This window comes from Corythoichthys intestinalis, chromosome 17, assembly GCF_030265065.1.
Source record: "Corythoichthys intestinalis isolate RoL2023-P3 chromosome 17, ASM3026506v1, whole genome shotgun sequence".
Taxonomy (NCBI): Eukaryota; Metazoa; Chordata; class Actinopteri; order Syngnathiformes; family Syngnathidae; genus Corythoichthys; species Corythoichthys intestinalis.
This window is the reverse complement of record NC_080411.1, coordinates 10,688,898-10,706,173: the sequence shown is the minus strand read 5'-3', so window position 1 is coordinate 10,706,173 and position 17,276 is coordinate 10,688,898. Positions and strand designations below refer to the sequence as shown.

The window sequence follows — 17,276 nt, the reverse complement described above, 5'->3', positions numbered from 1 at the left end:
TTGGCAGCCACTACTAACAGTCATGGTTGCCCAACTTCCCATCATGCATTTGGGCGGAGCAAGAGACGATCTTTTTCTTAACACGCCTAAGTGAACAAAACGCAGACCATACTGTATACCATTTGCAGCCACTATTGACAGCCTTGGTTGCCCAACTTAATTAAGATTAATTAATTTTTAATTTTAGTTTTTAATTAAAAATTTTAAACGTTTGAAAGCCCTAGTTTGTTTGTTTTTATTTGAACACAGTTCCAAACATGTTACAATACGACTTTTTGTTAAATTTTTTTACGACAATAGTCCTACTTTTTCAAATTGGAAAGTCTCACCCAGACAGTAAGGCTTCTCACGGTTCCGGTGGCGCTCGCGGTGGTAACGGAAGCCGGCGTAACAGGTGCACACCACGCGGCCAAAGTGATCGCTGCACTGCTGCTCGCAGGGAGCGCCAGCACATACGTCGTAGTCTTGAAAACACAAGAGAAAAGTTAGCCATGAAAATTGGGCAGTTCATTTGTCATCGATATGTGGACAGAAGGAAATATATAAGCGCATCTTTAAATGAATACTTAAATGTGTCATTATTTCATTAAAATATCAGCTCATTTAATGTAAATAAATACTGTATGTAACTATTTCACTATTTTAGTGCTCTAATGATTAATTGAATAATATTCATGGTAATTCGATTAGAAAAAAAGTTTCGAATCAAATTTTTCTGCTTCAAGTATTTGTTAAATTTGAATGGCTTGGTAATGTTTTTTTATTATTATTATTTTTTTTTTTAAAGCGTTTGCATTGAGTTTTATTGATTTGGGTGGATAAACTGCCCTCTAGTGTCAACAGTGAATATGACAACTCATTTCACATGGTTAATCCAGCTGCTCCCTGTTAAGACCAACATAAATTAAGTTTTTGTTTGAGCGAATGTTTTTTTGTAACATATTTGTCATTTAGTTAATAGGTATATTTAGTCAGTTTTTTTTTGTGGGAATATGTGTTTGAACGATTTGTTAAGAGCATTGTCAAAAAACATTTTATAGCATTTAAGCTAGCGGACTTTTGCTATGCAAGTTAGCCAATTGTTCTTTTGTTGTACACAGATACACCTCATTCATTCATTTATTTTTATGCCAATTGAGGTCAGGTATTTTAATTCATTTTTCAATGAAAGTTTAATTTTGCATAGTTTGAAGAAACACTCGGGGATGTTTATTTTGAATTCACATTTAGTGCGCTTGTGAAAGTGCAATGTTGGTAAGCCTTTGTTTTACATCTCCTAAAATTTATTCTGCAAAGCATTAAATGTTCCGTTGATTCGATTACTCGATTATAATATAATATAAGACGGCCCTGATTATAAGACGACCCCTCTTTTTCAAAACTCAAGTTTGAAAAAAGACTTTTTGAACACCAAATTAATTTTTATACAGAAAATAATTACTGTACATCCGAAACAAATGATTGTAACAATATATTTGAGAGAAAAAGCATATTATTTTTGCCTCATTCAAATCTTAATATCTTAACATTTAAATATGTAAACTAAAGTGCAATCACATTCAAACCTGTATTGTGATAAAACAACAAAATTGCAATAACTGCATTAACCATCAAAGTGAAGTCTAACTGTAACTGTAGTCTTGAAACAAATCTGAATAAGGAAAAACATTGCAATAAAATAATGCAAACTGGTTAAACTTGAGAGTAGCTGAGTTCTTTCATGACAGAACATCGCTTCAATGATATCTGGCGCCATCTAGCGTCGTGAATGGGTATAATGTCTAGACAGCGAATATGAGACGACCCCCTCTTTTTCAGTCTTATTTAAATGCAAAAAAACACCGTCTTATATTCGGGCCAATATGGTATTTCATGGACATGTTGCAACACTTCACGAATTTAATTTTACCTGTCAAACTCACCCATCTAAATCAGACTAACACTGATCCAAGTCTAATCGATTGCTGTTTTCCGAAGTATTTCATAACATGCTGGCGAGGGAGGATATACGTCAACTTTCTAAGCAGTTGGTTAGACATATTTTAAACTTTGCTGATTACATGGAAGCCAAGAACATGTTGTGTGCAAAGCAGAGGAGTTTATTGTAGTTGTTGGCGTTATATCGGCTCTTTGTTGCAGCACTTCTTGAATTTACGAACAAAACCTGCTGTTACTCGTCCTTCACTTGTTTGACCTGAGTAAAGGAAGCACCACCTAGTCAGTGTCAATATGTGTACTGGCTCTGCATCAATAGTTTATCTAAAATCTTGATGTGTTAATGACACATTTATTTAATTCCTATTTCACTTGATTAATTAGACACATTAGTAGTAGTAGTATTTATTTAAAAATATATTTATATACAGTATTTCATTCAGTCCCATTTGGTCCTACATAGAAAGATGCAACAGGCAGCAAACTAATATGTTTTGCGTGATACTGTGTGCAGTATATTTGAAATAATGGACTACGTTGTATGAAACACTCATTCTTGATGGTTTTGAACGTGTAGCGGTTTAGAATATCTCAACATGTTCAATTTTCATCATTTTCATCAAAGGAGACACATAACTCCACTAATGTGGTAAGCTAAATGAATAATGCTTCTCAATGATGTATAGAGACCCTAACTTCTCCAGTGTGGGGAACCTCTCTTTTAATGGGTTTCATATGTTAAACTATGCGGTTAAGTGAACCCCTACTGTTGAAAGGGCCAGAAGCTAACCCATGAGTAATTGAAAGATTTATAATTGCCTATCGAGGCCACAAGATGGTGTCAAAACTCTATTTTTGTCAAAATGAAACTCCTCAACTTAGTTTTTTGGCACCAAATATGTTCCAAATAGCAGCAAAGCACTTTTATTGCTTTTGGTCTAAAAGAGGGGTGGAGATCCGTTTTCAAAGTGTGTGTTTGTGTGTGGGGGGTGGGGGTGGGAATAAACAGTAAAATTTTACAGAATAATTACTGGTAGGGACAATGATAAAAATTAAGAGTTACGGCATCTTTTACTGCAATTTGTCACTTTATTGTTGTTTTCAATAAATTTCTTTTTAAATGTGCTTTTTTTAAATCACACTCCCTCTTTTTGCTTTTGCATATTGTAGTTCTTCTTAAAACCTCATTGAGATCCAAATTTGCAAAATGCAAATTGTTGCAATTTTTCAATTGTTCTTGAGATTTTGATCAGGAGTGTATAGGCTACTCCCCCCCCCCCCCCCCCCCAAAAAAAAATCAAACATTGTGAGCAGTTACTCACAATGTTACTCATTACCTGAGTACAGTGGTATGAAAAAGAACCTGAACGTTTTGGAATTTCTCACATTTCTGCATAAAATCACCATCAAATGTGATCTGATCTTTGTCAAAATCACACAGATGTAAAAAAAAGTGTCTGCATTAACTAAAACCACCCAAACATTTATAGGTTTTCATACTTTAACGAGGATAGCATGCAAACAATGACAGAAGGGGGGGAAATAAGTAAGTGAACCCTCTGCCTAACGAGGCTTAAAGAGCAATTGAAACCAATTTTTACCAAACAATTTAAGTCAAGTGTGTGCCTAAACACTGACGAGTGGTTTAAAGCCACCCTGCCCACTATAAAACACACACTTGGTCAGAATTGTCTTGATGAGAAGCATTGTCTTATATGCATCATGGCTAGGTCAAAAGAGCTGTCTGAAGACCTGCAATCAAGGATTGTCGATTTGTACAAAACCATCTCTAAAAGTCTGGATGTTAATCAATGTTAATCGACAGACAGAGAACTTGTCTACAAGTATGGAGAGAGTTTGGCACTGTTGCTTCTCTCCCAAGGAGTGGCCGTACACCAAAGATGACTCCAAGAGCTCAGCGCAGAATACTCAGAGAAGTAAAAAAGAACCCTAGCGTGTCTGCTAAATACTTACAAAAATTACTGGCACAGTCCAATATCTCTGTGCTCACATCAACTATATGTAAAACTATGGCCAAGAATTGTGTTCATGGGAGGACTACACGGAGGAAGCCACTGCTGTCTAAAAAAAACATTATTGCTCGTTTAATGTTCGCAAAAAGGCACTTGAACACTCCACAGAAGTTTTGGCAAAATATTTTGTGGACTGATGAAACCAAAGTTGAATTGTTTGGGGGTAACACACAATGTCATGTGTGGAGGAAAAAAATGGAACAGCTCACCAGCATCAACACCTCATCCTCACCATGAAGCATGGTGGAGGGAGCATCATGATTTGGGGCTGTTTTCCTACCTCAGGGCATGGACAACTTGCAATTATTAATGAAAGAACGAATTCAAAAGTTTAACAGGATGTTTTGCAGGAAAACCTGAGGCCATCTGTCAGACAGTTGAAGCTAAAAAGAGGATGGCTTCTGCAACAAGACAATGATCCAAAACACAGAAGTAAATCAACTTCTGAATCGTTTCAGAAGAACAAAATACATGTTCTGGAGTGGCCAAGTTAAAGTCCAGACTTGAACCCCATTGAGATGCTGTGGCATGACCTAAAGACAGCGATTCATGCCAGACGTCCCAGGAATCTGACTGAACTTCAGCAGTTTTATCGGGAAGAAAAGGCCAAGATTAGTCCTGATCGATGTGCCAGACAGCTACAGGAAGCATCTGGTTGAAGTTAACAAAGGGGGGGGGGGGCACAAAGTATTAAATGTGATGGTTCACTTAGTTATTTTCCCCCTTCTGTCATTGTTTGCATGCTATCCTCATTAAAATATTAAAACCTATAAATGTTTGGGTGGTTTTAGTTAAAGCAGGCACTGTTTTTACATCTGTGTGATTTTGACAAAGCTCAGATCACATTGTGTGAGAAATTCCAAAAGGTTCAGATACTTTTTTCATACCACTGTCTTTTCACCAAATACTTTTTTACTTGCACTTGAGTACATTTTTTGGATGACTACTTTTACTCATACTTGAGTAATATTATTGTGAAGTAACGCTATTCTTACTTGAGCAAAAATTTTGGCTACTCTATCCACCTCTGCGTACGTAAGTGTTTTTCGTAGGACAACAATATTTTAGCTCTTTCGGTACTTTAAAATATTCTAAACATTTCAAGGTTTCATCGCCATCTCTAGTTTGTGGTATTTGTTCTGTAGTATAAAAATGAAAATGATGCTACACTAAATACTTAAAACAAATATTATTATTATTATTATTATCATAGCATGCTGAGCCAAAAACAATTGCTCTCCAGCTGGTTTAACTATTTACATTACCTAAATGTTTTGCTGCTACTGTATGTCATATTTATGTTGAGACTGGAAGCACATAACAAAATTCACAATAACTGATGAATTGCTTAATCATGCTTTAACTATTCTTGCCTACCTTCGGGAATGCACTGACCCAGCACGAACTTGAAGCCTTGGCAACACTGCTTTCTGAAAAATACCAACCGGAAGCAAGCATTATGTCTGACATGTAATACTAATAAAACACAAACACGCACGGCTGTCTGCAGGTCAGCCACAAGAGTTTCCCCGTTGACTTGGACTGATTCCCTCATATAGCGCAGTGTTCTGATCTATTTATGATTATTCGTCAATGGCTCACACTCGGCAAAAAGTGTTTCCAGGTGTTGCGCTCAAACAGGAAATGATAAACACCAAAAAATTTGAATTACCCGATGAAGTCAGCACAGCAATACACCGTACTAACTCGGAGAAGATTTTGTTCACCCATCAGGGGCTCTTCCTTTTTTGGTGCTTTGCGGTGTTCAAATATGATTTATGTCATTCGTTTGTTCACTAAGTAAGCTATTCATGACGCCAGCTATAACAAGTAAGGGCAGAGGCAAAACATTAAAATTAGGGTTGTTCCGATCATGTTTTTTTGCTCCCGATCCCGATCGTTTTAGTTTGAGTATCTGCTGATCCCGATATTTCCCGATCCGATTGCTTTTTTTTTTTGCTCCCGATTCAGTTCCAATCATTCCAGATAATTTTTCCCGATCAAATACATTTTGGCAATGCATTAAGAAAAAAATGAATAAAACTCGGACGAATATATACATTCAACATACAGTACTTAAGTACTGTATTTGTTTATCATGACAATAAATCCTCAAAATGGCATTTACATTATTAACATTCTTTCTGTGAGAGGGATCCACGGATAGAAGGGCTTGTAATTCTTAAAGGACAAATGTGACTTTGTATATTGTGACTAAATATTGCCATCTAGTGGATTTTTATGAGCTTTCAGTAAATGATAATTCAGCCATTTAACTTCTGCCCAAATGCATGATGGGAAGTGCAACCATGACTGTGCGTAATGGTACCAATTGATATATCTTCTCAGCGTTGGGAAATAAAATAGGGTATTAAGAAAAAGATCAACTACTAACTTTCTTCCCCACATTGCTTCCCACGACATTTCTGATCGTTGAGAGAGGGATTATAAGTCTTTAGCCAATTAAAAAAAGGTTTCAAAGGCTGCCAAATTTCTCTCTACTCATTTTATGTTGCCTTTTTGTTCTATGCATACATAATACGGTGCCATTATAGACTGAACGCGACAATGCGTGAGTGGGTAGTGCAGCGCATGCATTAATTGCGTTAAATATTTTAATGATATTACCGCCGTTGACGCGATAAATTTGACAGCCCCACTTTAAGCCAAAACTAAAGACTCTGGATGAGTGTAAGACATTTTGTCTGTAACGTTAAATACAATTAGAAAACGATTTAATAATAATAATTAAAAAAAAAAATATATATATATATATATATATATATATATATATATATATATATAGAGAGAGAGAGAGAGAGAGAGAGAGATATTAAAAAAGGCATGTCAGATATTTTTTTACCGATTCTGATACTTTGAAAATGACGTGATCGGGATGCCGTTCGATCGGGACATCTCTAATCAAAATAATAGCAACAATTAGAGTCCAATAAATTAGATTGTAAATTATATTTTGTAAAAATGAATTAGAGCTGAAACGATCATTTTAAAAATTGATCGAGGAATTTTCTCCGCCTCGAGGAATCGTTTTATTTTGCCAGCTTTAAGCATGACGTTTTGCTCCGACTACTTCTAATGTGGTACAACGCACTGACGTCATGTGCGTACAGGAAGAAGACGGAGCTGGCGGATATATTTGTTTTCAACCATGCATGAATATAGACATAACGACGAAGTCACCAACAAAAGTGACGCGAAAGGCACCAAGAAAAATGAGAAAATGTCAAAAGTGTGAGAGCATTTTAAGCTGGACACCAAGACGAACACAGTTTCACGTAGTGCTGCAACGATTAATCGATTAACTAGAGTAATTCGATTAGAAAAAAAATTCGAATCAAATTTTGCTGCTTTGTTATAATGGTTTGTTTTGAAAGTGTTTGCATTTAGTTTTATTGATTTGGGTGAATACACTGCCCTCTAGTGGCAACAGTGAATAAGACATAACTCATTTCACATGGTTGAATCCAGCTGCTCTCTGTTAAGACCAACATAGGTCATAGGTTTTTGTTTGCGCTTATGTTTTTTATGCATTTGTAATTTGGTTTAAAGGTATACTGAGCAGTTTTTTTAATGTGTTTGAACCATTTGTTAAGAGCATTGTTGAAAAAAAAAAAAGTTAGCATTTCATAGCATTTAAGCTAGCGGACTTTTGCTATGTAAGTTACCCAATAGTTCTTGGGTTGTACTTAGATCCTCATTTATTTATTTTATTTTATTTTATTTTTTATACCGTTTGAGGCTCAGCTCAGTTTAAAAAAAAAAAAAAAATATTTTTTTCTATGTTCCTTGTCTGATTACTCGATTATTCGAATTAAGTACTTCATTGATTAATCGACTACTAAAATAATCGATAGCTGCAGCCCTAGTTCCATGCATTCACCATAAAACCGCGTTTGCATAACACTACTGCACGTCTTCAATCCTGGAGCTCCACCGAAGGCACCCCGTTTACTCCGAGAGAGGAGGAGTGATACTTGGGACAAGGTGGAATTAAGTTAGTTTAGCGCTAATAAATAAGATTAACGTTACTGTAACTTGCTAATGTAACGTTAGCCCTGCGGAGGGCTAAGTTTCAATTAATTATAACTATTGTCGATGCGTAGCTAATGTGTCTTTCGTGCAGGCTTTATTTAATCCGTAAAAACAAAGCACTGTAGAGTGATGAGGGTGTAAAATAAAAACATAATAAAGCTGTCAATTTAAGCTCAGTACAGTAGTCACTGATGGATAAAACACCAAGTAGCACTGATACCTAATGTGCTCCAATACAGCAGGTATCATACATTTATTTTGAACAATGCAAAAACTGAAAATCCTATCAGGACTTAGAACTTGGTCTAACTTACAATGTAACTAGAACTTAAAAATAGCTTAACACAAATGGAAATTAAATTCAAACAACTTTTAAGTAGAGCTGTCAAACGATTACAATTTTTAATCGAGTTAATTACAGCTTAAAAATTAATTAATCGTAATTAATCGCAATTCAAACCCTCGATAAAATATGCCACATTTTACTGTAAATTATTGTTGGAATGGAAAGATAAGACACAAGATGGATATATACATTAAACATACGGTACATAAGTACTGTATTTGTTTATTATACCAATAAATCAACAAGATGGCATTAACATTCTCTTAAAGCGATCTATGGATAGAAAGACTTGTAGTTCTTAAAAGATAAATGTTAGCACAAGTTATAGAAATGTTATATTAAAACCTGTCTTAATGTTTTCGTTTTATTAAAATTTGCAAAATTTTCAATCAAAAAATAAACTTGTAGCTCGCCACTGTTGATGTCAATAATTATACCATGCTGACTCATTGTGCTTAAACCCATTAAATCATTTGGACCCAAGCGCCAGCAGAGGGCGCAAAATACCAAAAAGCAAGTAACAAGCGGACATAACACTGCTGTCATTTTAATCTGTTTGAGTGGGGCATGTGCGTTAATTGCGTCAAATATTTTAACGTGATTAATCAAAAAAATTAAATAACACCCGTTAACGCGATCATTTTGACAGCCCTACTTTTAAGTGATGTGTGTTATCAAGCGTAATGACATTTTTAGGTAAGAAATAAGATTAAATAAATAAATAAATAAATAAGATCGAGAAGTTTTTTGAGTGAAAGCGGTGATTTTTTTTCGAGTCACATCTGAGATGCAACTGTTGGCTGTTTTCAACAATGTACATCTAAAATAAAGACATTGATTGTCTAAAAATGGTTCAGTATTAGGTGAAATGTCTTGTTTTCTCATATATCATTGCTCTTCACCTAAAAAGAAATATGTTTTATTCGATTACTCGATTAATCGATGGAATTTTCAGTAGAATACTCGATTGCTAAAATATTCGAGAGCTGCAGCCCTTCAGTGAATAAAAATGAATATAAATTGTTTAATTAAAAATGAACAAGTTTTGGATTATCTTTTATCAATGTGCAAAATTAAAATAATAAAACAAAAATAACAAGAAAGACACGAAACTTTAGTACTTTAGAAGCAATACTTGTCTCTATAAGAAGTCTGTTAAGAACGTTTAGTAATTAATGGTCATTGCTCACTCAGTGATTTTGCAGATGACAAATGTTTTGTTGTCAGTGACGGTTAACCTAAAAATAACTTTTATTTTTTTCTGTTCAGGAAACCAACATATGAAAAACTATAACTCATCCACTTGAGGAGAAACCACAGTGTTGGCATGAAAACATTACTTTGTCACGACAATGTACTTTTAATGCATGTTTTCTTAAAATGTGCGTCACAAGACATACTCGCTGGAACAGAATGCAAATAATACTAACTCACTCGTCAGGAATATTCACCAGACTATGTGACCACTTTTCTCAGTGCACTGGAGGGACATTAATGGTAAATCATTACAATCGCATTTGATGAACTGCTACGTTTGTCCTGACCTTCACTGCAAATAAGTTATGCGCCACATTGGGGTGCTCAAGAGGCTACACTGCTAATTTTGATTGAATAGGCAACCAGTGTAATAGGAGTAATAGTTGGCACAGATCTACACATGCACGATTTTGCAATCTAGACAGAGTAGAGTAGAGTAGAGTAGAGTAGAGTAGGGGTCTAAACTAGAGTAGTCAGCATTACACAAAATTGAACCACACACGAATGGTCTATGATAGAAAGAACTTGACCATGCAAGGAGTTCTCAGGTTACGATTAGGAGTGTAACAGGTACATGTATTTGGATTGAACCGTTTCGGTACGGGGTGCTTGGGTCGGAACGGAGGCGTATCGAACGAGTTTCTGACATCTAGTGCTGCCAAATTTAGCGCTTTAACGGGCGGTAATTAATTTGTTGAATTAATCACATTAAAATTAGGGCTGTCAAACGATTAAAATTTTTAATTAAAATTTTAATTTAATTTTAATTTTTAATTTTTTAATTTTTAATTAAAAATTTTAATCGCTTAAAAATTAATTAATCGCAATTCAAACCATCTATAAAATATGCCATATTTTTCTGTAAATTATTGTTGGAATGAAAAGATAAGACACAAGACGCATATATACATTCAACATATGGTACATAAGTACTGTATTTGTTTATTATTACAATAAATCAACAAGATGGCATTAACACTATTAATATTCTCTTAAAGCGATCCATGGATAGAAAAAATTGTAGTTCTTAAAAGATAAATGTTAGTACAAGTTATAGAAATTTTATTTTAAAACCCCTCTTTATGTTTTCGTTTTATTAAAATTTGTAAAATAAAATTTTCAATTAAAAAATAAACTAGTAGCTCACCATTATTGATGTCATTACACCATGCTCACTCCCCAAACCCATAAAATCATTTGGACCCAAGCACCAGCAGAGGGCGCCAAACAACAAAAAACAAGTAACAAGCGGACATTACACTGCTGTCATTTTAAACTGAACGGGGCATGTGCGTCAATAGCGTACCGCACGCAGGCTATTTTTAGACCGTGACGTCGCATAGTAAAGCGGAAGTAAAGTCGAAGTGGGACTATATAGACCCGCCCTCGCATAGACCCAACGTAAAAAGTGCTACTTTTCTCCGGTAATCTTTCAAAAACGAACATGCCGATCACGCATTGCTTTTTTGGAACTTGTCGAAACGACGCTAGACATTACGACAAATGAAGGATGTTTTCTTCATACGTTTCCGGAAACCAAAAACTCGAGAGGAAGAAATGTGAAGACCGAATCAACTTGTGCGGACTTTAACACCAGCTCAGCGAATCCATTCACGTTTCATATGCAGTAAACATTATGTTGGGTTGGCATGATCTTTCAGAGGACAAAGAGGTAAGCCATTTTTATATTTTTGACTTATTTTTTTAGCGTAACGTTGTGCCGTACTGCTTCTGTCTGACAATGAATGACCTGAAAAGAATTACAATGGTATCTGACTGCCACTGGTACCGTTTCTGTTATATATATAAAAAAAAACAACTTTAGTAAGGGGGTAGTGTAAATAAATTATAGGATTAAGATGTGTTATCAATGAAAAAATGAAAAGTGTTCTTTGGCTGTCACTAAATAGTAGGGCTGCAGCTATCGAATATTTTAGTAATCGAGTAATCGACTGAAAATTCTATCGATTAATCGAGTAATCGGATAAAACAAATATATTTTTAGGTGAAGAGCAATTATAAATATACATGAGAAAACAAGACATTTCATCTAATCTTGAACCATTTTCAGTCAATCAATGTCTTTATTTTCGATGTAGATTGTTGAAAACAGACAATTGCATCTCAGATGTAGCTAGAATTTAAAAAAAAAAAAAAAAACTAATTCACTGCTTTCACTCAAAAAACTTTTAGATCTTATTTTAAAAAAAAATTATATATATATATATATTACCTAAAAATGCCGTTACGCTTGATAACACACATCACTTAAAAGTTAGGATTTTTTCCCACGTGTTTCAATTGAATTTCTCTTTGTGTCAAGCCATTTTTAAGTTCTAGTTAAGTTTTAAGTTAGTCTAAACTGTAAGTCCTGATAGAATTTTGAGTTTTTGCAGTGTTCAAAATAAATGTATGATACAGGCTGTACTGGAGCACATTAGGGACCAGTGCTACTTGGTGTTTTATCCAGCAATGACTACTGAGCTAAAATTGATAGTTAGCATGATAAAGTTTTTATTTTACACCCTCATCACTCCACAATGCTATGTTATGTTAAAGCCTGTATGTAAGACACGTTAGCCACGCATCGACAGTGGTCATAATTAATTGAAACCTAGCCCTCCGCAGGGCTAACTTTACGTGAGCTAGTAGCGACAGTAACGTTAATCTTATTTATTAGCGCTTAGCGCTCTTTACTAGCGCTTAGCGCTGTACTGCTTTAAGATGGCGGCTGTTTAATAACGCTGCCCAGACGCGGCCGAGTCTGTCAATGCGCATCTAGTTCAACATACATGTGATCTTTATGAGACGCATCAGACGCTAGCTGTTACCAACGTAGCATCGTGCGGGTTAGTATCTGGCAACGTCGGCGTCGTTTGTGGCGGCTGTCGGCTGCAGTAAGTTTTTTTTTTTTTTCCCCTTCTTCCTCTCCGCACGTGACAGCGCGTTGTCCCGCATTAAAAGTAGTCCGAGCAAAACGTGATGCTTAGAGCTGTCAAAATAAACGATTACTCGAGGTGAATAAAATTACTCGGATCAGTTTTTAAACTCGAGTTACTCGAGTTGCTCGAGTACTCGTTTCAGCTCTACTGAATAGCATTTGCGATCGCTATTAGTGTTTGGGTGGTTTTAGTCAAAGCAGGCACTGTATTTACATCTGTGTGATTTTAACAAAGACCAGATCACATTTGATGGTGATTTTACACAGAAATGTGAGAAATTCCAAAAGGTTCAGATACTTTTTCAAACCACTGTATCTTATACTAAGTACTATGACGTAAAATTCGATTTTAACAATGAAATCCGATTTAATCGGAAATTCGGGTTACGTCTCCAGCATAGGAACGGAACTCGTTCGTAACTGTAGGACTGCACTAGATAAGACAAAAATACACAACTATCTACTAGTGGACAAGACTTGATTACTTAAACCTATTGCTTTAGCCTATACAACATTTGACTTCATTGGACGAGAATACATTTAGATTATGTGAATACAAAACACAGTTTGAATTAGACTAGTGGACACCCTGAGAGAGTTGACACGAAGAGGAGAGGACTTCCTGTGTGACCCAAAGGAGAATAAGCAAACATTCGGTGGGACGATGGCGGTAAAAACAAACATTCCCTGCCATCACAAGAGAAACTAAATCCATATCAGTGTTCACGTTCCCTCAACTGTGCATCTTTTATTGAATTAGCATTAGGGAAAATGGTCACACATTGCAACACTATACTTTGTTGCCCCGTTTGGAAAATCCATGTGGGTTTAGGAAACATCCATAACAACTTTACAAGATTATCTTTTCCACCTTCATGAATGATTCTGTTTGAAATGATTTCTTTTGGACCGTTGTTGACACACGCTGACTGGACTTCAGAAAGCAGGCGTTAAATTCCCCTAAACATAGCAAGCTGGAAACAGCTAAATTAAACTGAAAACATGACCAAAATTAAAATGTCAATTATTACGTCGGGCCAGACCAGAATTCTTCCTCGCTAACTTTTTTAAATAACTATATTTTAACGATGTATGAATGATAAACTAAGGAACACTTGTTATAAAATAAATAATTTGGATAAAAAAAGAAGGCGCTGTATAGTCATTGCAGAGCCAGAGCGTGCCTATACGCACTTTTTAATCTTCCCCTCTGCGAGTCTGCAAAACCGCAACTGTTTATTTATATTTAACAAACTTTTCTAACATTATTTCGTTGTGTAAATAAATTTATAATGATCATAAAAATATGTAGTCTATTTAAACATTAAGAAAATGTGTGGGGGTTTTTTTTCTGCCAACTGAGAATTCGTTATAAAAGACAGGCTTTTACGCAGACATCGTCACAAATGTTATCACACAAAATGTGGGTCGGGCTTTAATACCCGCGGACCAGTTTGGGTCGGGCTGGATTTTTTTAGGCCCGATTTTACCTGTATCTTAAAGTCTTGATGAGCTTAAATTGGCTGCAGTTACGAAGTCGGGAATGCTCCCTCCGGAAAAAAAACACGATTTGACCAACATTATGTTTAACAAACTTTTCCAGCGTTATTTCATTGTGTAAATGCATTTATAATGATCATAAAAATATGTAGACTATTTAAACCTTAAGAAAATGCGTTTTTTTTCCCCTGCCAACTAAAAAAATCGTTACAAAACAGTTACGACATCGGGAACGAGCCCTCTGGAACAAAACGCAATATGACCAACATTGTGACAGCCGATGCCAACCAAAAATGACGTAATATCCGAACAGATCACCAATGGACTCATTTGAAGTATATGAATGGTGGTCTGTTTTGGTGTTCAGAATCCGCAATACTTCTGCCTGCAGGGTTTTCGTTCCACCGACAAACGGATGCATGCCCAATGCAGAGGTGGGTGGATTCTCCGTTTTGCCGGTTGTGGTGGTTTGGCACGCATGAGTAGCATCTCAATTTGTAGTGCAGTGCATCGTAAAAATTCTATGCGTCATCTTCATTATGGATTTAAGGGAAAAAAAAAACTTCTTCACGGATATAATTTAGGTTGCACTGAGATGTTCTTGAAAATTAAGACCACGGTGAAAAAATTCCAGACTTACAACAGCTAATTTAATACTTTTACTGTAATACCTTTAATAATGGAAAACTAAATTCAATGGTTTTTTTAATACTTTTAATAACCCGCGGGTACCATGAGTCAGATGTGGAGGATCTGGGGGAGCTTAGAGTGGCTATGATCTCCGAAAAGGCCCAAATCCTAGAAAAAGACACTTTCCAACAAAACTGGTCGACGTGTCTTGTCATGGATTTCATGGCTGCCAATATTTCTTAAACTCTTATCTTACTAAAACAACACACCGACGCTCACATTTTGAGATCGTCTTATCTGCTGGGGATACACGATATCATTAACAAAACCGCCACCTGATTAACTTGCACAATATGAATGTGTGTATATGTGACATAAAATATACATCCAATCAGGCCATAATTGAATCATTCGCACAAATACGGTGGCTGCCATTTTCTTCTCAAACATCTCTCGGATGTTTGTTATTCTATGAATGAGATCCATTACTGTATAAAAAGCCTTTTAAAATAATGCAATACTCACTTTTGATTGACACTCTACGAAAGTGATCTTAAAAACAAGATCCATGTTCTGTACATTCTTCACTTTCTGTACTTTGGCCATGCTGTATTTACTCATGTTCACTCCTCTTTTATAGAAGTTCAAATCTTAGCCAAAACCTATACAGTGGAAGTCTTCCAACTCGTCATTTTTATGGATTTTGCAGGTATTCGGTCTTTCTAAACCTCTCTGGTACTGTTCGCGCTCCATCCGCACTCCCCTTTTCACGTGCACTATAAAACATTAAATTGCTACAAATAAATCTTTTTAATATCCCACGTAAAAACAAAAAAATAATGATGAGGTTATGAGGTAGGTGACGGAATGTTGAAGGTTCGTCTTTGGGGGGCGCGCACACGAAAGAAAGATGAGTCGGCGCACCAAATAAAAAGTTGTAAGTGGTTATTTAGTCACATAACGTGTTGACACGATGACACAATAAGTATGACAATAAATTCGCTGTGTGCTGAATATCATACTAATATAAATACATATTATTTTGAATATTTATACACAGCTTACATGTAAATCAATTAAATCATGGTTTTGCATAAACTATTTTGGATGACCTGAATTTCAACTTTATAGGTTCAGTTTGCATTGCAGGGGCTTTATATCATGTCCCTTCGATATACTGTAAACCTTCTGCGTGACTGGTAAAGAAGATGATGCTATGCAATACTAAATCAAGATTTCACCATCGACTGTCTCGGTAGTTCGAGGTACACTTGAAGTAAAAATGTAAACACATGAAGCAAAGTGGAGCTCATTCAGTTGCACAGAACGGAGTTGGCATGACGTCACTTACACACAGGGTTGCTAACTCCCTCGAAAAAAAAAAAGGACGCCTTATTGGTAGAGACGGACGGCCCGTTATCCATCACCCTTGAATCATCTTCTTGTACGTGAAAATTGAGTTTTTTTTATGAATAATTATAAGAGGTCGACCGATATGGGATTTTCAAATGCCGATACTGCTATCTAAATTTATTTTGGCCGATTGCCGATAACCAAAGCATAAAAAAAAAAAAAAAAAAAAAAAAAATATTAATAATCAGCCACGCGGTGCGTTCAGGTACACCATGCAAAACACATCCACCATATTACAACCCGATTCGTGACATTATTAGAGGTATTATTATTATTATTATTACTAAAGGAGTGCGAAATTTCCGATTTTTAGATTATTCGCGATTCAGCCGTGGAAGATTAAAAAACGACTCACAAACATCCAAATTCCGATTATTGAAATATGTCAAATAAAGCGGAAGTAAAACACAGTCTTCAGGACGCAATGAGCAACGGACGGAGTAAACATCATGCTTGTCATTACACGGGTAATGACAATGCTCAACTCACGGCTCTGGCTCAACTCATGCCCCTAGATAAAAAAACCCAAAAAACAATAATACCTGACTGCTGCCGAAAACCGCTACAAACTACATCCACATAATGCTACGGTAGATATCACATGCATAAAGAACTAGATGCGAAATGACAGACTCGGTGGCGTTAGCAGCACATGTATAGAAAACTAGATGCAAAATGACAGACTTGCCGGCGTTAGTAAAAAGCCGCCATCTTCAAGCAGTAGACTTCCCTGGAAGGCTGTTGGAGCGAATCTTCCAATCTAAAATACTCCTAAATGGAAAAATCTTGACTTGAATCTATCTTTAAAAGTTTTAAAACTTTCACATGTCGAAAGTAGACAGATGGCAAATTATGGAATAACGGGAGCGATTTTAATAACTTTAACGGTTGATTCACAACATTAATTTAATTGAATGCTGTTCTGATACAGAATGGGGACTTAAGTATTTCATTTACTGTTTTGAACTGTTAACTTGATACTGAATTTGTCGTTTATTTAAGCCTGAGTGGATTCTTGTACAATTTTTGTAACTAATGTATGAAACATTAAAAGCTGATAATAGCTGTTTTGCATCAATAATCGATTTATAATTGAATCGTAGCCTCTGAATCGTAATCGAATCGTTAGGTGCCCAAAGATTCCCACCTCTAATTATTATTATGATTA

The 17,276-nt window shown here is 35.8% G+C and overlaps 1 protein-coding gene across 4 annotated transcripts in view; it reads right to left on the bottom strand.

The window, feature by feature from the left end:
* ccbe1 (collagen and calcium binding EGF domains 1) overlaps nt 1–17,276 on the bottom strand; it is an 83,114-nt gene that overhangs the window by 26,123 nt on the left and 39,715 nt on the right. For all 4 annotated transcript variants that reach the window (XM_057818111.1, XM_057818112.1, XM_057818110.1 and 1 more), the window contains 2 exons: nt 5,346–5,398; nt 330–464 (listed from right to left, as the gene is read on the bottom strand). In XM_057818111.1, the coding sequence (XP_057674094.1) occupies nt 330–464; nt 5,346–5,398 (188 nt within the window). The remainder of the gene's footprint in view (nt 1–329; nt 465–5,345; nt 5,399–17,276) is intronic.